At 52.7% G+C, this 26,292-nt stretch overlaps 1 protein-coding gene across 12 annotated transcripts in view; it reads right to left on the reverse strand.

The window, feature by feature from the left end:
• The window catches only part of ARHGEF10 (Rho guanine nucleotide exchange factor 10), a 92,047-nt gene extending 68,845 nt beyond the window's left edge, over positions 1-23,202 (reverse strand). For 9 of the 12 annotated variants that reach the window (XR_010838438.1, XR_010838439.1, XR_010838440.1 and 6 more), the window contains exons 1-3: positions 8,221-8,272; positions 2,467-2,634; positions 1,538-1,828 (exon numbers count right to left, since the gene is read on the reverse strand). Coding sequence is in view for 7 of the 12 variants with exons in the window: in XM_067022457.1 (XP_066878558.1) it covers positions 1,538-1,828; positions 2,467-2,634; positions 8,221-8,257 (496 nt within the window). In the remaining 5 variants the exon portion in view is untranslated. Of the gene's footprint in view, positions 1-1,537; positions 1,829-2,466; positions 2,635-8,220; positions 8,301-23,096 lie in introns of those variants that run through there. The other 3 variants (XM_067022455.1, XM_067022459.1, XM_059049087.2) reach the window with 2 other exon arrangements.
• Positions 23,203-26,292: the final 3,090 nt, after the last annotated feature.

A 26,292-nucleotide genomic window follows, 5' to 3' on the forward strand; every position in this document is an offset into this window, starting at 1 on the left:
AACCCGTGTCCCCTGCATCGGCAGGCGGACTCTCAACCACTGTACCACCAGGGAAGCCCGGGGAAGTTGCTTTTTATCCTCAAAATGGTTTCATATTTTCCTTTCTTACCAATGAGAGGTTTACCTTATTGTAAAGATGATCAACTGATAGATTTAAGATTTTCAGTTTTTAGATCAAATGTATTCAAAATAGGATTATGATGAAGAGTGACACCCAAGGGTCTTATGAAACAACCTGAAATAAAACGGTGCCCAAAGAAACCAAGCTAGAGAAACACCACAATTACCTCCTGTTTCTTAAGATTTCATGGGAACTTGCAATTGTGATTTACTTGAAAATGTGTCTACGTGACAAGCTCAAAAGATTCTCAAGGAGGAAGTACTGAAGTTGGTGATATCTGATAACCAAACTCCCTGTTTTCCTCAATTGTCTTAACTGGGAGGGAAAAAGGCCTCTTACTGAAGTTTCACACAGGTATGTCCTGATCATGCTTCTGTGACGCCAGTGTCCTCGGGGCTACTGCTGCCCATCAGGACGTCCACACCGGGGACAGTCCTCACGGTGCGTCCCGAGCACAGAAGGAACACGGAAGCAGAGCAGGTGAGAGAAGGGAAAACGCAGCCGAGATGCCTTTCTGGGCTCTGAACAGAACCGACGGCACTTCTCCAGAGGAGGGATGGTTTGTGTCTTCAGCTGCCCTCCTGAGCTGGACGTGCGGGGGGTGGGGGGTGAGGAGGGAGCTTCGTTGTCCGGTCTTCGGCCGGGACAACGGTGAGCTGCACGCTGGGGCCCCGGCTGCTCCCACAACGCACCGCAGTCTGCGCAGCTCATGGACAACAGCCTGGAGGCTGGACGTCCAAGGTCAAGGGGCCGGCAGATGCGGTGTCCGGTGAGGTCCCGTCCTGGTTCATAGACCACCTCTCTGTGTCCTCACTTGGAGGAAGGGCGGGGGGCTCTCTGGGGTCCTTTATCAGGGCCCTGAACCTATGCATGGGGGCGTCCATCCTCATGACCTCATCGCTCCTGACGCCATCACCTTGGGGCTTAGGTTTCAACATGTGACTTTCGGGGAGACACACACTCTCCCTTTAAACCTAAAAACTCAAGCCCTGCAGAAACAGCTGATGCCGAAGCAATGCAGCCAAGGGTCATCTGCGAAGATGACGGAGGCGGCTGCTTAAACCACGTCCTCGAAGCTCCACGCCTGCCCCTTCCAGCTAAGTGGAGGTGAAAGCCGTGACTCATTAAACCAAAACCCCGGTCACGGAGCTGGGCCCCCTCAGCACCCCGGCCCCCGACAGCCGATATCACAGGTGCGGGGACAGGCTCCCTGCACCTGCCCGGCTTCCTGAGGAACCTCCCGATTCTCCCGACTCCTGCCCCCTCTCCCGGGTCCTCGGGGTGCCTGCTACACACGCACGCGCACGCACACGCCCCAGGTGTGCAGTCTGCCCTGAGAGACGGAGAGCACCTTCTGCCCTCCCCCCACCCCCACCCCCCGCCCCGCGAGGTGAGGCACAGGTGCGGCAGCGCTACCTGCGGGGCCCGCGGGGGTCAGGACGGGGCTGGAGTAGGCGGGCAGCAGCAGGGGCAGGCCGGAGGGCACGGCGTAGCCGCAGGGCACAGGCACCGAGTACCCGCTGGGCACGTGCAGGCCCCCGCCCTCCCCCTCGGCCTCCGGGTCCGGAGGCGGCGGCGGCGGCGGCGGCGGGTCCTCATGGAGGGGTGCGATGTCGATGACGGAGTAAGGGTTGACTCTCGTCGGGACCCCGGGTCTCAGTGGTTCCGCCGGGGAGTCTCTGTCCGCTCCCGTCCCATTTTCGGGTCCTGAGGGTGAGAGGAGACCGTGGCAGACACCCGGCCGTCAAGGGCACGGCCGACACGCCCTGCTGGGCCGGGGGCCCCCGGGTGACCCCCAGGCCTGGAAGCACTGTCCTTTGGGGCACCGGTGGGGTGAGCGCGACCTTGGGGGCGGGGCACGTGGCCTGGCTGAGGCCAGGGAGGCTCCTCCAATGAGGCGAATGGGTGACAAGCTGCCAGAAGTGGGGGGGTCACTAACCACGTGGAGAGGTGGTGACGGTCCCAACCAGACCACCGGTGAGTGAATAAAAGTCACCAACTCCACCCCCAAATTTTAAAATATAAATTAAACTTCCACATTTCATCTCAAATGGCATTATTTTGAAAAAATGTTTTATGCAACACAGTGACAAACTGGCGAGGCCATTTTTATTAGAAAATAACAATACCTGTTTGCTCCAAAATATAAATAGAAAGGTAAGGTAGACAAGACTAAAAATCACGGAAAATAGAAAACAAAGAAGAGAATCTCGGCCAAACTTGAGTTAAGTCATTTCAGTTCACATCGTATCACAGAAACATCACAAATCCCGGGCTCCCGGACCCCACCTTCCCCAGGACGTTCCAACCCGCAGGTGGGCCGGCTGGTGGCTGGGAGGACGCACCTGATCCGGCCGCGGTGCTGGCGACGGGGCTGTCTGCTCCCGTGTCCCCTGCCTCGGGGGCGCCCGGAGCCCGTCTGTCTGCTTCTGGAGCTTCATCTACGCTGTCGAGATCCAGCTGTTCCCCCTCCTCTTCCTCGTTGTTGTTAGTGTCGTACTTGACCTCATTCTCTGAAGTTTAAGGCAACGTAAACCACAGTGTTAGCGTTTGTTACCGGGAAAACGGCTTCCGCGCTCCTAAACACACAGCGGCCAAAGTCAGCCAGCGATGAGCGCCCAGACGGGCACCCGGAGGTGCTGGTGGCGCCAGGACACGCCCTCCTCCCCCCTGCCGGGCTGGCCCGCTGCCTTTCTACTGGGAAGAGTGCCTGTCATCAGGCTTTGGGGCAGTGATCTGGGTTTCCTCTCAAAAGGACCCACAACTCACAGTCTGGAAAGAAAAAAGCAGGAGAGACAGAAAGGAAGAGAAAAAAAGCACTTCCCACACTTTCCACCCTGGACTCAGAACCACATTAGTAAAAATCAATTTGGAATAACACGAAATAAACCACCAGGCGAGGAGAACGTTTAATTCAGCAGTTGCTACGCGATCAGTATAATGATCTCATCCCTTCTGTTCACCCCAGCGGGCTGCATACCATCCTCACGGTTAAAATCCACAGCTGTGAGCTACCTGTGTCACCTTGGTCATGAGAATTCTTTCCAACACTGCTCTCTTTGGGGGAAAGTGAGAGGGGATGCAAGGATTTGCTGATATAAGGGTTTTTACATGACAAACAATAAGATCCCTCATGCAGACTTTTAAAAGAAAAAAAAAAAAAGTTGAATTTAAAGGATCAGAACACTGTACCTGCCATAATCTCAAATCACCAGGGGGCGACTTTCTTTAAAAATCTTTTTCAGGGGCTTCCCTGGTGGTGCAGTGGCTGAGAGTCCGCCAGCCAACGCAGGGGACGCGGGTTTGTGCCCCGGTGCGGGAGGATCCCACGTGCCACGGAGCGGCTGGGCCCGTGAGCCGTGGCCGCTGAGCCTGCGCGTCTGGAGCCCGTGCTCCGCGACGGGAGAGGCCACAACAGTGAGAGGCCCGCATACCGCAAAAAAACCCCCCCAAAAAACACAACGTTTTTCAGGAAAAAAAATGCATATGCTGGAAATTAAAATGTGAAATGGCATTAAAATCCTCTGTGTCTACCTGAGTTTTCTGTACATTATGTATATAAATACTAAATAAATTACACTTACAAATACTTTGTTCTAAAAAGAAATGGGTGAAGGTGGTCACGGGAGAGCCTGTGTCTCAGGTCCCATGGCTCATGTTCTGTTCTGTCCCCTCCCAGATATTTTAGAGCCTATTTAGTGCAAGATATTGTAAAGCTTTTTTCTAACAATTTTCATAAATTCACCTGTAGGTATATTTTATCTAATTCTCAAACTCTGGCAGTTGTACGATATAATCTCAAACAAGAGGTTTGACAAGAGAAAACCCCAGCATGTAGTTCGGAGTCCGTGCTCTCAAGAATCTCAACACTGCCCAGCATGATTTGCTGTTACTGAGTCAAAACGTAAGCTATTTTTTCCCCATCACTTTTGTCAGGGTATTTAATTGGTATTATTTCCCTGTCACGTGTATTTGGCAAACATGAATTTAAGGAAATGATGACAACCGTATTTGGAAAACGTACTGGAAAATTTTATTTTTCTGTTGAAGAGATCTTTTTGCTCTCATATGTGTTCGCCGGTTTATTTCAGTGAGTTAACTGAGTACCTAACGATCTAGCAAAAAAGAAGGAAAGAAAAAGGCAGGCAGCTGCAGGGAACGCGGGGGCGGGGCAGGAGAAATCCATCCGTCCCAGCCCAGCCCGGCAGCCTGCAACTCCTGGCAGAAGTTAGCACCAAAGGCCACAGTCCACACAACTGACCAGGAGCCCCGGGAATCAGGATGGGCTGGCTGGGCTCCCTGGCACTCCCAGTGGGAGAGCGCTGGCTGCAGGGGTCATCCCTCCTCTGTGAGCAGACAACCCTCCAGGACAGCTGAAAACCCATTAACACCTCTTAAAGATATGCCACAAATTAACACATTCAGGGAAAAAAATAAAAGAGTATTTGTAAATTCAGAGATCGGAGCTAGGCATATTGCTCCTGGGGCCTGTAAGACCACAGCTGATTATAATATGCAAGCTTAACCCAAGATACGTTTCTCTTTATTTCAAATGAAGGCTTTTTGTTTCTTAATTCCTTTTACTGTTATGAAGAAGAGCTTTAAGAAGCACCAGGCTGCCAACAGCCCCATCAACAAGGGGTTATTCACAGCCCATCCTCTGCTGCCTCTAGGCTCTGCGTGTCACAGCTGGGACCAGGTCCCAGAGCAGCAGGGTCCCGGAACAGAGCCACCCCCTGTCACCCGCTGGCACGTCGCCCTTCACTTCTGCCAGAGCTTGTCACCGTCACCGGGCACCTGGTGAGGACTGTCCCGAAGCAGCGGGAACATGGTGACATTACTGACGTCCTTTCCCCACCATGACCCACTTTTTTTGGGTTTTGCTATTAATTATGGAAAAGCTTTAGTTGGTAGTGACTTTACCATCATCAAAGTGTTGAGTTCTGCATACGGAGACATCCTGGACCATCCTGTAATACGGTGTTTACACCCCGGAACATCTTCTAACTTGACTCTCTGAGAGCCTCCAGGGCCCCCGCCTCTAAGAGCTTTGCGGATGTTACCTCCTGAGGGCGGGGCTGCTCCAGCTCCGTTATCCCCAAAGGAGAAGGACACCGAGGCCTGGACAGATGCACACATGCCCCCACTCATCCGCTCGCGCACCTCAGGGACCACGCTCAAACCCGAGCAGCCGTGTGCAAAGCCCTCGAAGCCACAGGCCTGTCCGCTCCGCCCCACCTCCTCCCAAATCCCGCTTTACCCGGACGATCTGACTTGTCGCCAAGGAACCTTCTGGAAAAGGCACAGGTGCCTGATGACAGGTAACGATGGACGTGGATAGAGTTACCTCACCTGAACACGTTATGACACTGTGCACAGGATACTATGCAGCCACTGAGAATGACAGCTGTGAAAGCTATGTGGTGACATGGAAAATACTTGTAAAGTTTCAAGTATGACATAAAAATGTATACTCAACAATCTTAAAAATGTAAATTCAATGGCCGCAATTATGCAGAAAAGAAATATGAGGGAAAAGACAGAACGGATGAAAACACATGTGTCCCAGTGGTGCTGGGGAGAACGGACCTCAGTGATTTCCAGCCCCTTTGTCATGTTCAAGGGAATTTTTTTTTTAATATTTAATTTTATTTATTTTTGGCTGCACTGGGTCTTTGTTGCTGTGCACGGACTTTCTCTAGTTGCGGCGAGCGGGGGCTACTCTTTGCCGCGGTGCTCGGGCTTCTCCAATGCAGTGGCTGCTCTTGTTGTGGAGCACAGGCTCCAGGCACACGGGCTTCAGCTGCTGCGGCACGCGGGCTCAGTAGTTGTGGCGCACGGGCTTAGTTGCTCCGCGGCATGTGGGATCTTCCCGGACCGGGGCTGGAACCCGTGTCCCCTGCATCGGCAGGTGGATTCTTATCTACTGCGCCACTGGAGAAGTCCCTCGAGGGAATTTTTAAGAGGACGGCTTCATTATCACAAGGGGGGAAATTATACCTAAAGCATCACTGAATCATCAAAAACGACGCCAGGCTGTCATCCCCATTGCTCACTGTCACAAATGTTAACTACCCAGAAAATCTTGTATCAGAGTATAATCATGTTTAAGGCATGGTACTAACATGTTTAAATTGCGGTCTTAGCCCTGGGCTGTCAGTCAGGAAACAGCCACTGGCCCGGGGAGATGGAGCTGGTCCCCTCCCGGCGTCCTCAACACACCACGTCGGCGGGGCCTCCCCAGGCTCCCCGGAGGAAACCTCGCAGGCGGGCCACGTAGAAGGTGGGCCACGTAGAAGGTCCCACCTTGTCCCAGCTGTGAGTCACGTCCCAGCTAAGAGGGGCCCTGCCTGGGGACAGGGTCGGGGGAGTCACCCATGAACAGCCGGGCAGGTCCGGCTGCGCCCCGGGAGCAACGTTCGCCCCTCGCGAACGTGGAGACAGCAGGAAAGCAGGGCCCAGGAGCATCTGGTGCTGGAGCAGGAAGGGGTGGGGTGGGAAGCGGCCCGCCGCGGGGAGCGGACGGAGCGCACTCGTGGGAAAGGGCGGTGAACCCTGCTCGGACCCTTAGCGCCCCTCCAGCCCCCCGAGGGGCCCTTCGCTCTCTGCGCCCATCCTCTTCCATCTTTATTGAGGTATGAGTGACAAATAAAAACTGTGTATTTACGGCGCAGGACTGGATGGTTTGATCCCCCTGTACTCTGTGAAATAATCACCGCAATCAGCTAGTTAGCCTCCACCCCACACAGGTACCGTCTTCTCTCTTCTCTGCTTTTCCAGTGGGCAGAACACGTAAGCTGCCCTCTCGGCAGACAGGCCTAAGCATCTCATCCCCGCGGCTGGACCTCGGACGCGGCCTCCTGCCAACCGAGTCCCCGCACAGGCCTGGCTGCCACCTCGTGGTGCCCGGGCGTCTGGCCGTGCGCCCTGGGCCGAGGCCTGTCCCAGGCTTGCGGGGCCGCCCGCCAGCACGTGGTGCTGCTGAGCCAGGCCCTCTCCTCCCGGGACCAAGCGCAGAGGTGCCTCTGGGGGGGAAGGTGGACGGGCATTTCTGCAGAACTCGGGCCGTGACTGGGAGGCCGAGACCATGGTGGGTGGGCACCGGCGGACACCGGGCGTTTGCCGAGAGCAGGGCAGGCAGGCAGGCAGGCGTGGCCTCCTCTGCGGAAAGCAGACCCTGTGTCTTGGAAGGACAAAGCACCTGCCACCAGGTTTGAGCAGCGCGCACGTCACCCACAGTCCTAAAAACCAGGTGCAGGTGCTTCCGGGCCTGCCTTTTGTATTCTGATGCCCCCGAGCACCTCGGAGCCCGGCAGCTTGCTGTGCCGCACGGGTGCCGAGGGTGCTGGCGCCCCTTAGAAACAGCGAAACGGCACAGAAGACAGCGACGGCTTGTTTCAGTGAAAGGCCAGGAAGGAAGGGGCGGGAGGGCGGTCGGGGGGTCGGAGGGGGAGCCCACTGCCCGGGCCACACTCGGGAGCGTGCGGCCAGCACCAGGAACGCCCAGCGCACAGGGGGCTGTGGGGACCCCAGGCCTGTCCCCGAGAGGCCACAGGGGCCACGCTGCACAGCACTGTCTGGGCATCACCTCCTTGACAGGGATGGAAAGTGCTGAGCGGTGTTGCTCTGTCTCACTTTCAGTTCTAACAGTCAAAGTCGGGTCTAGCCTGGAAGACCCCAAAGGCCAGCCACTCACACTCAGATGAAACTGTGGCCCAGAAACAGGCCCCAGAACCCCTGGCAGACCTGGAGGGCGCCGAAAAGGAGGCTGCCTTAAGCTCTGCCGCAGAGTTCGGCCTAAATCTCGTCTCTGAAATGGGCCGTCACCCCCCTTAGCGCCTCCAGGGGGTTCTGACGGGTCGGGGGAAAGTAAGCACGGGAGGCTCTAGACACTGGTGTGGGCACCGCAGGGACGGGTGGAGGGGCTCGGCCAGGACCCCCAGGCCTCCACCCCCTAGGGTCTGGGTAGACCCCCCTCCTCCCCAGGAGCTCCTAGCCCAGGCCCCACCCCAGAGGCCGCGGGTTAGTGATGTCCAGGGCATGGCGCCTGGGAAACAGCCCCAGTTCACCTGCCCCGCCACCGGCCTGCAACCTGTTACCTTCCCGGGCGGGAGCCGGCGGGCCCGGCTGGTCCATGCTGCCGCGTCCGCCTCGCTCCTGGGCTCAGAGGATCCGGGACCTGCGAGGATGAAACACGCTGTCAGGGCCGGGGGGAGGGTGGCCCTGGACGCCTCTGGGCACCCCGCCGACAGCCTGAGAGAAGGAAAACGCAGATTCCATCCATAGCTGCAGCGAAAGATCTAAGGACGTGAGGACCGCAAACCTCCTCGAAATAACACTCAGGGCAAAGCCAAATGGAGACTGCCGGTGTCTTGACGTCACCTTGAATTGCAGCCAGGGGTTGATTTTTGCAGCTGGATTCAATGGCCGGACCCCTCCCGGCCCAGGACGCCTTGATTCGCTGCTTAATTTCACACATGTTCTAAGGGGAGAAATGGACACGAAAGCCCGGTGGTTTTTCTTCCTCCTTCAACTAAATCTTCAACAGTTTTGAGTGAAGGATTAATTTCTAAGGATGAAGGAGGCGGCTGACCGTCTCCTCAAGCCCTTTCGAGCCAGCGGGTCAGCAAACCCTTGGGTCTGGGCCAGATGCCTGCGTCCTGCTTTGTTTTCTTTCTCTGTTCTGCTCTTCCTGTTTCCTCACGCGCTGGTCTAAGAATGAGTGTGAACCAGCGGGCCGTGAGAGGGCTGGCCCCGCACTCCTCAGCATCCCGTGAACCAAGGTCCCTGTTTATGGGTGTTGACACCACCAACACCTGCCTGGATTCTTCCAGAACGGTAGCAGGAAAGCAAACCTCACTCGGGAAGCCTCACTTTGCAGAGGCACCTTCCGGGTTCTCGGGGTCCCAGATGAGGCCCAGGGAAGCCCCTTGGTGACACCCTGGCCCCACAGATGACACGCGACGCTCAGTGATGCCAACCAAGGCAGTTCACCCTCTCGGAGAGAAACTGCAGTGCGGTTTCCAAACCATTTACGACAGACACGTTCAGACCACAAGGGTCAAGGACCTCGAGTCCCGGAGGAACTGGAACGGTAAGCAGACAACCAAACCTCTCTCCACGGGGAGACATGCCGGCTCCTGACAGCGAACGTAAAACGACTGCTTCTGTTTCAGTCAACAAACCCTCAACCAGCACCGGCCACATCCTGGTCTGTGAAGTCACAACAAGGGGACACGCATGCACACGTGCACGGCCACGTGACCAAGGTGCGCGCGCGCACACGCACACACACACACACACACACACACACACACACACACACACACGGAGCCCCAGGGGGCTGCAGGGAAGGAACAGGAGGGAGGACGGGAGGATTCGGGGCCTCAGAAGCACACAGAACGGGGGCGATGTCCGCTGCCGTGTCCTCTCCCAAGAAGTAAATCAAAATACCCAAGTGTGTATTTAACATCCCGTTGGATTCACATCGGCGCCAGGCCAGCTGTGACATGACACAGACACACGGACCACGTCCGCTGTGCCGAGCTTTGGGTGACGCCCGAGAAGGAAGCAGGTGGGGCCGCTGGGCGGCCCTGCACCCGGTGCCAGGACCCCACAGGCACTGCTGGGCAGGACAGACATGGGTCTGCAGGAGGAAGACAGTGCAAATCCCCGCCCTGGGAGGAAGCAAGGAAGAAGAAACTGGTCGGGGCTCCCAGGGCGATGAGGGTTCCCATGTTACTTTACATCCTTCACCACTGACTGAGGACGGAGGCTCTGCCTCACTCCCCCAGCATGAACCAGCCAAATCCAGAGCAGCCCGAGGACCTGCCAGGTCGGTGAGAACAGGGCCCAAGTTGCCAGGGAGCTGGGCGTCAGAGCAGAGCGCCCCCCGTGCACCCCTCTGTGTGACCCCAGCACCGTCCCTCGCAGACACTGCTGGCACGTTGCCCGGGCTTGTCCAGAACAAGTGGGACACACAGGCATGCGGGACCTGACGGCCACGTGGCTTTCTGTGTCTTACAGATTCGGGTTTCTCAATCACGTCATTTACTCACCTTAAACCATGCTGGACAAATCTCATTAATGCTATTTGTTTCTACTGAAAATGCACAAAACAGAGTCAAATTGACTTCTCGTTTCCCATTGCTAACGTGTGGGACAAAACAAAGAAAGACTATGCCTGTGCTTTTTCTTACTCTGATGCCTGATCCTATTAAACAACCACCGCTCACCCTCAGAGAGCTCCCAGGATGCCAAAATGGACCTCGCAGCCATCCTGGTCATCCTGCCCGAGGATGAGAAGCTGAGAGAGCACAGCTGTTGTCTCCAGAGGCAGAGCTGGGGCTGGAACCCAGGCCCCTGGTGCCTCGGTCCGTGTGTGGGGGACTGTGTATGAATTTCAGTCAGACCACGACACTCAGGGACTGTTTTCTTCCAAAATCAGCATCCATGGGAAACTGCCTTCCTGGAAGCTCACACACACACACACACAGGATCTGCCTCTGGATTTGGGGGGCCTGGGTGTCCGTGACCTGATTTCCACTCCATGCAGGTATCACACCCAGCACTGAAGTTGCAGCCCCTGGACCTCCCAGCAGCCCTAGGAAGCCTGCTCCCCGACTCTGGGCACCGGTTGCCCTCCAGGTGTCTTCAGGGACAGGATGAAGCCCGATCGGCCCACGACTGACCTCGGGATGGAGGACAAGTCTCGCTTTCACAAGGCTCCTCCCGGGCAGACGGGCAGCAGGAAATAATGCCAACCTGGGCTGCTGAGCTGTGAGGATTCTCACTGTCATCTCCCAACTTAAGCAGCCTAATGAGAGATTTCACTGTGCACTCAGGCAGTGGTTTCCAACAGAAAGACGACACACGCGGTAGAAGCAGCAGCCCGGAGAGACGGGCACAGAGACGGTCCCTGAAGTGCAGCTGTGACTCTGCCTCCAAGCCTCGGCGGCGACGGAAGTGCCCCAGTCACTTGATTTTTTTTAAATTTCATGGAAATAGCCTGAGTCTTTGCTCCAGCGAGGTTTCCAGCATCTTGGCCTCTCTGCGGACCTGCAGGGAGAGCGCCGTGGACGCCCTGAGGGACGGGACCTGCCGCCCCTCCCAGCAGGTATTCCCGAGCAGGGGATGCTCTGGGTCCTGAGGGTGAGGAAGGCAGCGCGCTCCCCACAAGGCCCCTTCCGCTAGGAAGCAGCACGGCGAGCGAGCAGGGGGCTGGGAGCCTGGACTCGGGAGCCAGTCCGGGGAGACCCTGCTCGGCTCCGACCCTCCGGCTGGACAAGCTCGGTGTCCTCGCTGTGAACCGAGGCGATGGGGGCATCTCTGCCGGCGGCCGCGGGACTGCAGGCAGACAGCACTGGGGTTGGTTCCCCAACTCCCACCCCGGCCTCCGTGCTGTCCAGTCACAAAAAGTTGGGGGACAGACTACAGGCTGAGCCTGCCCCCGACCCACCCAGCTGGGACCCGTCGAGCGCACGCACCAGAGACTGTGCCACGGTAGGTCAGGGGCACCCGGCGTCCCGCATGAGGGCTGGACGTCTGCTCGGAGCCCAGCGGGAGCCAGTGCACCTCAAGCCCGGGGACAGGGCCTGGGGACAGAGCCCGGGGATGTGGGGGACGCAGGAATCCTCTTGGCTCACGGCCGCTGGCGCTGGGTCCGCCGTCGCCTAAAACCACGAGCTTCCCAGTGACCTCACGTTAGGGAGGTTCTATCTCCACATGGAGATCCAGGAAGGAAAAACTAAAAGCTCACAGGACCTTACGGTATGAGTCCTGTTGGAAAGGCTCCGTCTTAGTTTAACCAAACAAACTCCAGGGCAAACCAAACACACCAACACTTTTCACTGAACATTTTCATAGATTTTTAAATAGACATAATGCTCACAGAAACAAGAAGGAAGGAAGGGAGTGGGGAGAGAAGGAGGGGAAGGAAAGAAAAGTACAGCTTCTCCCGAAGCCGAGCACAGAACTTAGCCGTCAGGGACGTCGATTTTGTGCTCACCGAATTTGGACCACAAAGGGCACAGGAGCGCAGAGCACACGTGGGGCCTCGCTGGGGGTGTGACCTGGGTCCCGTGTTTCTCTGCTCACGTCAGACTGAGGCCACGCCCATGGGGCCTCCTCCCCTCCCCTCAGAAAGGAAAAAAGTGAATAGAAGTGATTTATTCCGTGTGGCAATGGCTATTACACAGCATCCAACCCACAGATGTTCACCTGCTCACCATCTTTTCCAAATGGTCCCCTGTCCAGGGGATGAACCCCTCAGAACTCCTAGCGGGGTGCTCACCTGGATGGAGGCTGGGAATCGTGCCCCCTCCGCCCCAGGCAGCACACCCCCTGCCATCCACACCCGCACTGCCTCAGCTCTGCTGCCCTGCCTGCAAATCTTTATGAACCAACTCCCTCCTGCATACTCCCGACCCGAACTCTCACCCTACGAACAGCTCCCAGGTCACCTCTGCGTGTGTGTGTGCTGTGTGTGTGTGTCTCTGTCTGTGTCTCTCTCTCTGTTTCTCTGTGTGTGCCTCTCTGTATCTCTGTGTGTGTCTCTGTCTCTCTGTGTCCTCTCTCTGTCTCTATCTCTGTATCTCTGCGTCTCTCTGTAACTATGCGTGTCTCTGTCTCTCTCTGTATCTCTGTGTGTCTCTGTGTCTCTGTCTCTGTATCTCTGTGTCTGTCTCTCTGTGTCTCTCTGTGTGTCTGTTTCTGTATCTGTGTGTGTCTCTGTGTCTCTCTCTCTGTATCTGTGTGTCTCTGTCTCTATCTCTGTGTGTGTCTCTCTGTGTCTCTATCTCTGTGTGTCTCTCTGTGTCTCTATCTCTGTGTGTCTCTCTGTATCTCTCTGTGTCTGTATCTCTGTGTGTCTCTCTCTGTATCTCTGTGTGTCTCTGTGTCTCTGTCTCTGTATCTGTGTGTGTCTCTCTGTGCCTCTCTCTGTATCTCTGTTTCTGTGTCTCTCTATCTGTTTCTGTATCTCTGTGTGTGTCTCTCTCTCTGTATCTGTGTGTGTCTCTCTGTATCTCTGTGTGTCTCTCTGTATCTCTCTGTGTCTGTATCTGTGTGTCTTTCTGTATCTCTGTGTATCTGTGTCTCTGTCTCTCTGTGTCTGTCTCTGTATCTCTGTGTGTGTGTCTCTGTGTCTCTCTGTGTTTCTCTGTGTCTCTCTGTATCTCTGTGTCTGTTTCTGTATCTCTGTGTGTATCTCTGTTTCTCTCTGTGTGTGTCTCTCTCTGTATCTCTGTGTGTGTCTCTCTGTGTGCCCCCCACCCAGGGAGTCCATGTGGCTCGGGAGGGGGATACAGCCCTGGAGCCTCCCCAGACACTGTCCCTGCAAACACCACAGGCCGCCACACACAGGCCCAAAAGAATGCACACGTGGAAGCTTGGCTGATGCCCAGGCCATAATCTGCACTTTTATGGGGTGAAAACATGCATTTAATTATTTATTAGGGCCTCCTAAAAAGGAACAAAACCCAGAACTGTGCCTGACATGGGGTCTGCTTTCAGAAGAACACTTGTGGGGGGCAGGGGTGGACAAGGGGAAGGGGGAGGCGGGGGGGGGGTGATGCTCTTGCCCCTCCTGCCCCCACTCTCCCTTACCTTCTCTGCCCCTCACTCTTCCATCCCTTAAACACCTGGACCACAGGCCTGGCCTGGCCCAGACCAGACTGGCCTGGACCGGACTGGCCTGGCCCGGACCAGACTAGCCTGGACCGAAATGGCCTGGACCGGACTGGCCTGCCCTGCTGCTGTTCTGTGCCAGGTCCCTCCAAAATCCAGCAGGCCCTGCCCCCAGCCGCAGGTCTACATCAGCCGGGATACATGCACCCGAGCCAGACTCAAGCATCAGGAAGACAGCTGCCCTGTTGCCCCCCGAGGACCAAGGCACCTGGAGACTCACAGCATAAACGCCTCACACCCCATGGACTCCTGAAGCCTGCCCGCATCCGAGGCCCCCAACATGTCTATCCATGGTCCCACAATCCAGCCTGAGAGCCTTCTCTCAAAACCTCAAAACCACCAAGACAAAAGCACAGTCGCTTCATTTCAGGACTCACCAAGGACAAAGTTAATCCTGTCTTTAATTGGCAGTGTCTTTGAGAAATGTTTTCATCAAAGGGGGTATTATATTCATAAAACAAAACAGGGCAAAGTTACTCCTGCGAGGGGGTCATCACCGGACCGGCCTCTGCGTCTCCGTGTGTGACATTCTGTGCCCTCTCAGTCGGCTGGTGGGCAGCTCTTCCTCCGATTAATTCTTGGGCTACAGCCTGTCCTCTGTCCAGGCCTCCCTGTCGCCTCCCCCGCCACACACGCCCCTCCAAGGACAGGCACAGAGCACCCCAGCCGCTGGCAGTTCAGGACTTGACCAAGGACGCAGAGCAAACAGGCACCAGATCACTCCAAGGAATCAGGGGAGGAGGGCGGCAAGGAGGGGAGACAGCAGGAAACGCCCCACCCCTCCTCCTATGACCCACACGCGCAGCAATTTCTTGCATGATGTAAATCCCAACTTTCAAAACCATCCTTACAGACAAGGACATCCAGCCTCAGGAATGGAAGGAACTTGGGAAAACCCTGGGGCTGACGTCCATCCTCCTGCCTTCCTTGCAGGGGCACCTGGGTCAAGGTCAAGGGTGACGGACTGTGAGGGCCCTGGCCGAGGGGCTCACATTCCAGCAGGAGTTCCCGTTATGTACAGGAAACACAATGAAATTCTTCCACAGAGAAGGAAATGTGCTGTGCGAATGTGTAATTCCATCAGTCGGATGCAGACGAAGCCCCTGTCCCCGCAAAGCTCCCTGGAGCCTTTCATCACGCGTCCAGGGGCAGCAGCTCAGCCGAGGTGTGGGGCGGCCTGGCTCCACCTGGTCCCACCCTACAGACGCCGTCCCCTGGGATGCTGGCACTGCCCACACACCCAGCACTGGCTTGGACCACACTGTGGACCACTGGGGGGCAGGAAGGAGGGCTGTGTCCAGGCAGCATCTGCAATCACATCTGCCCTGCTGCAGGGGGGCTGAGACTCCCCTAGGACGGGAGGGAGGACAGAGCCGGAGTGCAGCCTCAGTGTGGGGAGTGGACAGAGCTTTCCTGAGGAAGACTGAGGGGAGAGCAGCACAGTGGGCAGGCAGAGGAGGCTGGCCTGAGGTGGGGACCTGTCCAGGGCAGAGCCTTGTCCTCAACTCGGAAGGTGCCACGGAAGGTGTGTCTGATCAGGGACAGATGTGGCCAGAGTTGCCTTTTTAAAAGGTCACACTGGCATCAGGTGGACAGGGCATCGGGGAGGAGGGCCAGGTGGATGGAGGCTATCCCCCAGGAGGCTGTGGGGCAAGAGGCTAGGCTCATGACCACGATAATGATGGGAACGAGGAGCGGGAGGCAAAGGAGACGGCACAGAAAGTGCAACTATGGCAGCCAAGCTGCAGGGATGGGCACCTTCTGTGAATTTTCCCGCTTTCTTCTGGTGGTTGATTAGCAGTTTCACACCATCGTGGTCAGAAAAGATGCTTGATATGATTTCAGTCTTCTTAAATGTATCAAGACTTGTTTTGTCGGCTAACGTCATCTATCCTGGAGACTGTTCCATGTGTGCTTGACAAAAATGTCCATTCTGCTGCTTTTGGATGGAATGTTCTGTACATATCTCATAAAATTCACTAAAGTTGCAGAACACAAAGATGTCACAAGAAAAGAAAGTTATAAGCCAATATCCCTGATAAACACAGATTCAAGAATCCTCAGCAAAATACTGGCAAACCAAATTCAACATTATGTGAAAAGGATTTATTCCAGGAATACAAGGATGGTTCAACATCTGCAAATCCACCAATGTGATAAACCATATTTTTTTAAAAAATTAAGGACAGGGGCTTCCCTGGTGGCGCAATGGTTAAGAACCTGCCTGCCAATACAGGCAACACGGGTTCGAGCCCTGGTCTGGGAGGATCCCACATGCCGTGGGGCAATGAAGCCCATGTACCACAACTACTGAGCCCGCGCTCTAGAGCCCGCGCACCGCAACTACTGAAGCCCACGTGCCTAGAGCCCATGCTCTGCAACAGGAGAGGCCACTGCAATGAGAAGCCCGTGCACCGCAATGAAGAGTAGTCCCCACTCACTGCAACTAGAGAAAGCCCGAGTACAGCAACAAAGACCCAATGCAGCCAAAAATAAAATAAATTCTAAAAATATATAAAATAAAAAATAAATTAAAAAAGGATAAAAATCATGTTATCATCTCAATAGATGCAGAAAGAGCATTTGACAAAATTCAACACCCATTCAAAACAAAAATTCTCAACAAAGTGGGTACACAGGGAATGTGCCTCAACATAATAAAGGCCATTTATGACAAGCCCACATCTAACATCATACTCAAGAATGGAAAGCAGAAAAATTTTTCTCTAAGATCAGGAACAAGACTAGGACGCCCACTCTCACCATTTTTATTCAAAATAGTATTGGAAGTCCTAGACAGAACAATTAGGCAAGAAAAAGAAATAAAAGGCATCCAAATCAAAAGGATAAAGTAAAACTGTCACTATTTGCTGACGACATTATATATAGAAAACCCTAAAGATTACACCAAAAAAATTGTTAGAATAAACAAGTTCAGTAAAGTTGAAAGATACAAAATCAATATACAAAAATCTGTCGCATTTCTATATGTTAATAATGAACTGTCAGAAAGAGAAATTAAAAAAACAATCACATTTACAATTGCATCAAAAAGAAAAAATCTAGGAAAAAATTTAACCAAGGAGGCGAAAGACCTATACACTGAAAACTATAAGACACTGATGAAAGAAACTGAAGAAAACACACATAAATAGAAAGATATTCTGTGCTCATGGACTGGATGAATTACTATCATTAAAAGGTCTATACACTACTCAAAGCAATATACAGATTCAATGTAATCTCTAACAAAATTCCAATGGTTTTGTTTCACAAAAATAGAACAAACAATCCTTAAATTTGTATGGAAACACACAAATAGCCAAGAGAAAGAAGGACAAAGCTGGAGGCATCACATTTCTTGACTTGAAGCTGCATTGCAAAGCTACTGTAATCAAAACAGAATGGTATTGGGAAAAAAATAGACACATAGATCAATGGAAAAGAACTGAGAGCCCAGAAATAAACCCATGTGTATATGTTCAATTAATCTTCAAGAAGGAGGCAAGAACAGTCAAAGAGGAAAGGACAATCTCTTCGATGATTAGCCCAGGGAAAACTGGACAGCTATATGCAAAAGAATGAAACTGGGTCACTACCTTACACCATACACAAAAATTAACTCAAACTGGATTAAAGACTTGAATGTACAGCCTGAAACCATACATCTCCTAAAAGAAAACACAGGTGATAAAGTCCTTGACATCAGTCTTAGTGATGAGGTTTTGGATTTGACACCAAAAGCAAAGGTAACAAAAGCAAAAATAAACAAGCGAGACCACATCAAACTAACAAGTTTCTGCACAGCAAAGGAAACCATGAACAAACTGAAAAGACGACCTACAGAATGGGAGAAAATATCTGCAAATTATCTATCTAATACAGGGTTAATGTCCAAACTACATAAAGAACTCATACAACACAATAGCTGAAAAACCACCAATCTGATTTTTAAAAACACGGGCAGAAGAACTGAATAGACGTTTTTCCAAAGAAGAAATTCAAATGAAAAGATGCTCGACATCACTAATCATCAGGGAAATGCAAATCAAAACTACAATGAGATATCACCTCAAACCTCTCAGAATGGCCATCAATAGACAGACAAGAAATAACAAGTGTTGGTGAGGATGTGGAAAAAAGGGAACCCTTGTGCACTGTTGGTGGGAATGTAAACTGGTGCAGCCGCTATGGAGAACAGTATGGAGGTTCCTCAAAAATATAAAAAACTGAGCTACCATATGACCCAGCAATCCCATCTCTGGGTATTTATTCAAAGGAAATAAAAACAGGATATCACAAAGATATCTGTCCACGCCCCCTCTCTCCCTCCCCCCCCCCCCACCATCTAACCCACCAGCAAATGCCGTCAGCTCCACTTCAGAGCACATCCTCAGTGAGGTAAGCCGTCTCTGCCTCCCTCCAGGGCCACCATCCGTCTCTTGCCTGAGTTTCTGTAAAAGCCTCGTAACTGGCCTCCCTTCCCCCATTCCTGCTCCTCTGTAACCTCCTCGAGGCTGCACCCAGCAGGCCCTGTGAAAGCACAGTCGGCGTTCACACCCCTTTCTGTCACTGTTTCCTCCCCAAGGCTGAGCCCTGCCTCAGCCTCCATCACTCAGCACTGCAACCACCAGCCTTCCTGCTGGTCCCAACACACTCCTGCCACAGGGCCCTTGCACGGGCTGCTCCTTCCGCCCACAATGCTCTTGTGTGGACATGAGCACAGCTGTCACTCTCTATCAGGTCCTCACTCGAACATCACCTTCCCGGTGAGGCCTTACCTGCCAACTTTGTGAGTAGCAGGCCCCTCCCCCCAGCACCCCCAGGCCTGTCTCCTGCTTTCTTTCTATCATCATCTAAAGTACTATCTACTTTCCTGCCTATGGTGTCTCCCGGGCACAGGACACAAGCCCCATGAGAACAGGACCTGGTCCACCTGCTTACTGTCTAGTCTTGGGACTGAGGGCACTTGGTAGTCAGCACCCAGTAGGTGCTCACTAAATAGCCATCAAATTAATAAATCCCTTCCAGATTTGCTGCATCATGTGACCACCTGCACCTCTTCCCATCTGTAAAAAGGTTGTTCCTTTTTTCTGAAGTTTAAGTACAAGAACTTGAATTTTAAAATGCATGAAAACAAAATGACATTGAATGTATTTCATCAGGGGAGACACGGAGGCCTAAGGCGATGGCCTAACATTAGATTCCCTGCTGGAAGCTCCGGACAGACGGCAGGTACGCCCAGGGAACGGGGCCACGGAGCACGCCCAGGCGCCAGCAGGGAATGAGCCGTGGACACAGCACCCTGGTGCGAACCCTCCTCACCTTCCCCGGGGTCCTCACCCTCCATCCACGAAAGGGGGAGAAGGCGGCGGCTCTTCCGGGGCGAGCACGAGATGAGGCAGGGCCCCGATGCCCTCCTGTCGGCCCAGACTGGCTGCAGCAGCCACACACCCTGCAAACCATCTCTCCCCGCTGCAACTACCTGGGATTCGTTTCCCAAATACTTCTGTCGTCTGGCAAATGCGGCACCTTTCATTCCTTCCTATTAAATCACCAGGAGCAGCACGTGTCTAAACGCTCTTGCAGAACAGAGGCCGGCAGCAGGCCCAGTGGGCTCCCTCCAGACACCGGTTCTGGACCTGAGACGGGGACTCTGTCGTCTGCAGACCCTGGACCCCAACAGCCTGAGTCTGATTTTAGTTCCAACTGAAAAGCGATCTAGGGCACGCCAGCCGAGACAAGAACTCTGGGACGGTGGCCCACGCCCGGCACTGCTCTGGGAGAAGGGCCCCGCTGGCTGAGTCCCTGGCCACGCAGGTGACGTCCAGCCCAAGCTTCTCTGATGGACGTGAATCGGTGCCACCCACGTGGCCGCTTCCCCGTGACCTGCAGAGTCAAGTGCTTGAGAACAAAGCATGAGTCAACGTCTTATCACTTTTGCAGCAAGAGGGCCGGCCGGCCGGCTGGCCGGGGCCAGGGGCCAAGTCCACATCCTCAGGAGGGAGCAGGCGGCCAGCCCCACGACGAGCTCCAGCCCGGAGCAGACGCCGCTGCCCGGCCAGGCTCAGACCTGCACACACAGGGAGGGAAGAGACACGCCAGATTCCTGCCGTCAGAACTCAGCGCTCCTCACCCAGAAGCAGGCTCTCTGGCTCCCAAAATGGGATCACGGTTAAATCTGGACTTCCTGGGCAGTATCTACAGTGGCCCACACCGCATCCCATCCCCACCACTAGGCAGATGCCTACACTTTCGAGCAGCCCTTGCAAGCCGCTGCTGAAGCAAGGCAGAGCCTGGCCCGAGGGCAGAGCAGCCAAGCGACTCCCCTGCATCCTTCCGGGGGTCTAAGGCCCTCCAACCTCAGTGGAGATGGGCACTGAGCACGGCCTCAGCACAGACGCTACCCCTTCTGAGCAATTCTCTCCGTTCCTTCAAGTCAGAAACCAGCTAAAGTCAACCCTCATCTTCCCTTCAGAGAAATAAGGCGAATAACAGAATAAAACACTAAAAAAAGAGCGAAACCTCAGCCCAAGAAGCAAAGCCCTGCCCTCACGACCCTGACACACCTCGCGTGTGAAAAGGTCCTCTGCTACACGTAGCTATCAGTGTACAGAGTATTCGGGCATCCTCACCTATTCCTTTCATTTTCTTCCTAAATGCCCAGTTCAGGGTCACAGGTGACTCACTGAGTCAAAACCTTGGAGTCTCGGACAGGCCACCAGGTCACCAGCCCCGCCCCCCACCTCCACCCCCGCCCCGTGGAAGGCTAGCTCAGCCATCTGTGTGGGAATGCAAAGCATCACCCTCACCCACCCATGACCTTTCTTCACAGCTCCCATTCCCAAGGGCACTGCAAGGTTGGAGAAGATTTTGCCGCTGCATTTTACTTCAAAAAGTAATTTCTAGTATCAGAACGTAGCTCATGGAAGAGAAACACTTTAAACCTAAAAAAAAATCTTTTGAACATTCTTTAATGAAACCGTAAAACATCAACAACCCAGAGAAAGCACCTTCTACTAGCAGGTACGCATTACTTTCATGATATAAAGAAGAACAGGAAATGAAAGAATAACACCAGTGCCATGACTGCTCATTTTTATAATCAAAGTTTTGAAACCGTGCACACAAAAACAAAGAAGCAGCAAAAACAAACTTTGATGTCTGGATCTTTGAAAAGCCTGAGTCGGGAAGGAGAGACAACGAGGGGGGGTATGGTGGGTAGGGGCTGGTGGCAGATAAGAGGGTCCTTTGCCAGCTCTCCTGTGCCTCACTGCTCACAGCCATCAACCCAGAGCTGGCCCTGCCCCCCACCCGCAGACCTGCAGCCCCTCTGTACCGCAAAGCTCCCAGAACTTCCCACCTCGTTTTCTCAAATTACACTTCCAGAAGGCTTAACCGAGAGAGCAGTAATCCTACCCCATAAATGTTTAACATCTATGTTCCCCTTCTATCTTGTTTCACTCCACATATGTTTCTACCTGTGCAAACTATGAATGATGTACGAAGTATACATGAATATGATCTGAATATCCCAAGATGTGAACTTTTCATTGCAGCTTTTCTATCATGTCTTGTGCAATAAGAACATTGTATTTTTCAACAGGGGTCTATATTATTGATATTACAGAGTAATACAGACAAACTCACAGCATTTTAATTTTGCTCTAACTTATGCAGAACATCCTTATTTTAAAACGCATTTCCACACACTTGCGTTCCAGCAATTTCCAAAGTGAGTAAACAAATTCTGTGGGGACCTGACTCCCCAGGGTGGGGTGAGCAGTTCCAGAACTCAGCCCAGGGTCCAAATGCCACCAGAACCCCTCGATCTCCAAGAATTCCCAAAGAGTCAAGAAGTTCTTCTAACCCCACCAGAAAAACTGCAGAGAAAACGCGGCATGTCAAAATATCAAGATGACAAATTTGGTAAAATGAGAAAGTCAAGTTCGACTTTTAAAACATAAAAAGCTATTTTGAATGACTTTGGATTTTACCTCATCCCTAAATGTCTATAACTGCTTTGATAGAATCTGGCCTGTATGGAGAGACTAATCTATTATGAAATACCACTTTCTATGAGTGACTTTTCTTATGGACATGAAATCAGGAAACCATAAAGAGTCACTGAGTCACCTAACTGCACACGTGGCGACTAAATCATATCACAGGGCCAATCAAGTAAACACTGTTCGAGCTTAAGGGGTAAATTATATTTTAAAATTACACAGAGTATATCTCATCTTTCCATGATAATAAAAGTTATTTCCTAGAAAACAGATGTCCAAAATATATTTTTTAAGCAGTAAATGAACAGAGAAAACGTTATCCCTTCCAATGTTCTACCTGGAGGGATATTAAGTAACTCTTCCACAAAATCCAGAACATTGATGACTACTTTATTTTTACTTTGTGGCTCAACCACAGAAGAGCTAAAAATCCATTGCATCTTGAGTTAATGAGAATTTTTACCTCTAGTAATTGAAAAGAACATTGCATTGCACCAAGTACGTCTGCTGCTTTCTCAGAATGTTCACGTCCTATTAAAAGCTGAAACATTTACTCAGATTTTTACGTTCAAACCGAGGGTCTCCCAGAGGGGAGGTGTGGCCAGGTGGGGATGAGCAAGGCACCTGCCCACCACTGGCTGCACACCCGCTTCAGTCTCCCCAGCAATGGTAGATGGGGCGAGGGGGAGGAAACACGTACGGGTTTTTAAAGTACAATAGTAATTATTTTCACCCTAAAGTGGGCCAAGGACTTTTTCCTTTATCGGAAAATATACATGACTGCTCCGCACCTAAACACCCCAACTCGCCACTCCTCCTGCAACGTCACTGGGGCCCCCGGCCTGGGGTCCCTCCTGCACCCTCCTGACAGCCGGTGGGGTCTCGCTCGACCCGGCTCCCGTTACCGCCGGGACTCGCGGTAAGTGGTGGCTGTCCCGGGCCTCAGCTCCGCCACCTGCACGGTCCGTGCCCGGGGGCAGGGTGCACCCCAAGTGACCCTCGCACAGTCACCCAAAACCTGGGGCGGGTGGGCAGCCCGGACTTCAAGGGGCGGTGGGATCTGGCCAGTTCGGGGGAGTCAGGCAGAAGTGCAACTTTCAAAGGAAAAAAAGGAAACTCCGAATCCCCGCGATAGGTGGGCTCGCTGGAGGCGCCGTTAAAGGACCCCCGCCCTCCTCCCACCAGCTCTCACCCCGCAGGACCCCCACCCGCCATCCGCCATCCGCCCCCCGCCCGTGCTCAACTCACAGGACCCCCGCCCATCCCCGGCCTGCACTCACCCCGCAGCCGGGACAGGACTCCGGCCTGCCGTCCCTCCGAGGACCCCTCTCCCCTCCTCTCGTCCTCGGCCCCGCGATGCGCCCCGGCCCCGCCCACAGGGAGGCTGGCCCACCCACAGCCCGTGATTGGATGGATTGGGGGGTTCCGGGCGCCCACTGGCTGCCACGCCTGCCAGTTCCTCGGCGGCGCTCCGCCCCCGCGCCCGCGCATTCCTGCGGAGCCACGTGGCCACCCACACCCCCTCCTTCGGCTCAAAGCACAGCCTGGCTGCGCCCATGTCGGCTGGGGGCGCCTGGCAGGACCCCTAGACCCGTGTCTTTTCCCCACGGAGCCCTCGGGCTGCTCACTCGTGGGCAGGAGGGCGCCCGGCAGGGCACCCCCGGACCCCCAGACCCCCATCTCTTCCCCGGGGAGCCCTCGGGCTGCGCCCGCGTGGGCAGAATCCGCCGGGCAGATCACACCCCTAGATCTCCCCACCCCCCTCGCTGTCCCCAGAGCACCCACCCCTTCCCTTCGCTCGCTGGCCCTGCCAGCAGGGGCGTTCCTGGCTCCTCAGAAGGTCAGCTGCCCCGAGGCCCTCCAAGTGTTTGGAGATTGGAAATGCAATGATTTCATACACTGCCTAGACAATTTTTAAAGCTTGCCTTTTACTGGAAAGCGCTCATTTTCACCTCTACATTGACGGTGAACATGGGTTCCAGAATTCCGTATCTTGTAAGAGCCAAAAAGCAATGCTGTAAGAGGGAGAGCTTGACCCTGCGTTTTCACCCTTGGAATGGACAGCGTTTATTGGGCCTAAAAAGAATCCTTATACTACGAGCCCATTTGAGGTTAAAAATCCACGCATATGCTTGGTTCCTCACAGAAGCACCTAAGATAAACAAGAATTCCCTTCTGTGCTGTTGGAATTGTTAGCCAGGAGCATTTCTTTGTTTTATAATTTACAAAAGGAAGCATATTATCGCTCTAATTTCTGCTATAGGACAAAACTCGAGACAAAGCATCTTTAACAAGAATACAAACCAAAATGACAGCTGAAGAATGTTGCCTGTTACCTGGTCAACAAGGTAAGCAGATGAGTCACGTCCTAAACTCCTCTCCCATCTCCTGCCCAAACTTCGAAATCATAGAAGTAATTTAAAGTCAGAACGTTAGAACTGCCAGACACCTTAAAGATCTAGGGTACCACTCACTAGGTTTATAGAAGGAAGACAAAGTAGCTAAATGTCAGAAAGCTAATTTGAACATTGAGTGCCCTTAAAGCCCCTATGCTCTGTAAAATTTCTTGCTCTGTAAAATTTCTTTCCCTGCAAATCGTGACTCATATAAATCATAGCTATCATATAAAGACTACAATGGTTGAGAAAAAATAATAGTAGGTAAGGGAATATTTTAGCGATGTTTATTATTAGCATTCTCTAATTTTATGGAAAAAGACTGAGCTGTTTTTAATACTATTTCAGACCTATCTTAGAGTACCCTGCGAAGATACTAGAGCCTGAATCAATTGAAAAAGATACTTCCTCTCAGTGTCTTTAATATCAGGAACATTATTTGGGGTCTCTTTTCCTAGGGCTCTTTGAGTGGCTTATTCAAAGTTCTCCTACCCAATTTTCTTAGTAGCCAGGGTGGACAGAGGTAGAAAGACCAAGCGAATTAGTTCTAGTTCACCACACAACAAGAAAATCCTGAAACGTGTTGTGTTCCTGATCTAGTGGAGCAGAGATAAGAGGGAAATTATACTGTATATGGATGAAACAAGGGATTGGGAGTCGATTTGGGGATCCTACTTTGGTTTCTAACACTAACAAAATCCTGTGTGACTTACACAGGTCTCTGAGGTTCCATCTCACCATCTAGAAAATGTGACTAATAATATCTACATCATAGATAAGATGTTTAAAAGGGAGAACTATACAAAGAACGCAGTATGATGTCTGGGAGGAGTAGATGCTCACTAAGACATAATATAATTTGGATCTAACTTTCTTTTTTCAGGAGCAAGAAAGCATATTGAATCACTATTTCTAATAGATGGCTCACAAGTTCATTTTAAGAAACTTAAGGACGTTCAGGAGGCTGCTATTGTCATCATTTTTCACTCAGAAATCATGTTATTTTGGACCATGGGGACAATACAGTAGCAGCATCGTAACTAGGAGCACAGAGTGCAGCTTCCCCATTTCCACAATGGCTGTGTTGACCCCCTAAGCTCAGGGCCACCAGGAAGGGCAATGATGAAGTGGGTGGGGCGTGGTGCTGGGGCAGAAAGAACTCTGATTGAAGCCTCCAGTCCTGCCTAGTTTATTCTATTGTTCTTCAGATATATCACCATTTCCTGTAAGCCCTGATGTGGAAGAGGATCAGAATTTCCATTGCAATTTCCTCTTTGACCAGTGGGATATTATATACATATATGGAGAGAGGGAGAGGGGGAGAGAGAGAGAGAGAAAAAGAGACTGACTACGAGGAAGTGGTTCACACAAGTATGGAGGCTGACAAACCCCAGGCTGTGCCATCTGACTCGGGAAAGCCAGCGAACCAAGGGAGCCGATGGTGTGAATCCCAGTCGGAGGACAGGAGAATATGACCTGAGATGACCCAGCTCATCAATGGGGCAGAAAAATGGGGAATTCCTCCTTCCTCCGTCTTTTGTTTTCTTCAAGCCCACAGTTGATTGGACGATCCCCACGCACATGGGGTGGGGGCCGTTTACAGAGTCCACGGGCTCAAACGGTAATCTTCTCTGGAAGCACCTGGAAAAAATTTTCAATCTGGGTAACCCATGGCCGTCAGTTGCCCCATAATATTAACCATCACACCTACACATTGTTGATGGGAGTGTAAAATGGTCCAATCACTTGGAACATTTGTTTTGCAGTTTCTCGTAGGACAAGCACAGCAACCCCTCTCTTAGGTATTCCTTCAAGGTACAGCAAAACATAAGCCCGTAAAAAGAACATTAAAAGAATTTTTTTAATTCGTTAACAGTTCAAACTGTTCAAAACAGTGCACATAGGTCAAAACTGGGAAAAGTCAAATTGCATCAAAGGGTGGCTGTAGCCACGAAGTGTGGTCTGGTCCCACAGGAGAGCACTGCGTGTAACAGTATCAGAAAGGACAGTAACAGAAAGGAATACACTGCACTCAGTGGCTGAGATGAACCTCAGACACACTGCGTTGCATGCAAAGAGC

Source organism: Kogia breviceps, chromosome 20, assembly GCF_026419965.1.
Source record: "Kogia breviceps isolate mKogBre1 chromosome 20, mKogBre1 haplotype 1, whole genome shotgun sequence".
Lineage (NCBI taxonomy): Eukaryota > Metazoa > Chordata > Mammalia > Artiodactyla > Physeteridae > Kogia > Kogia breviceps.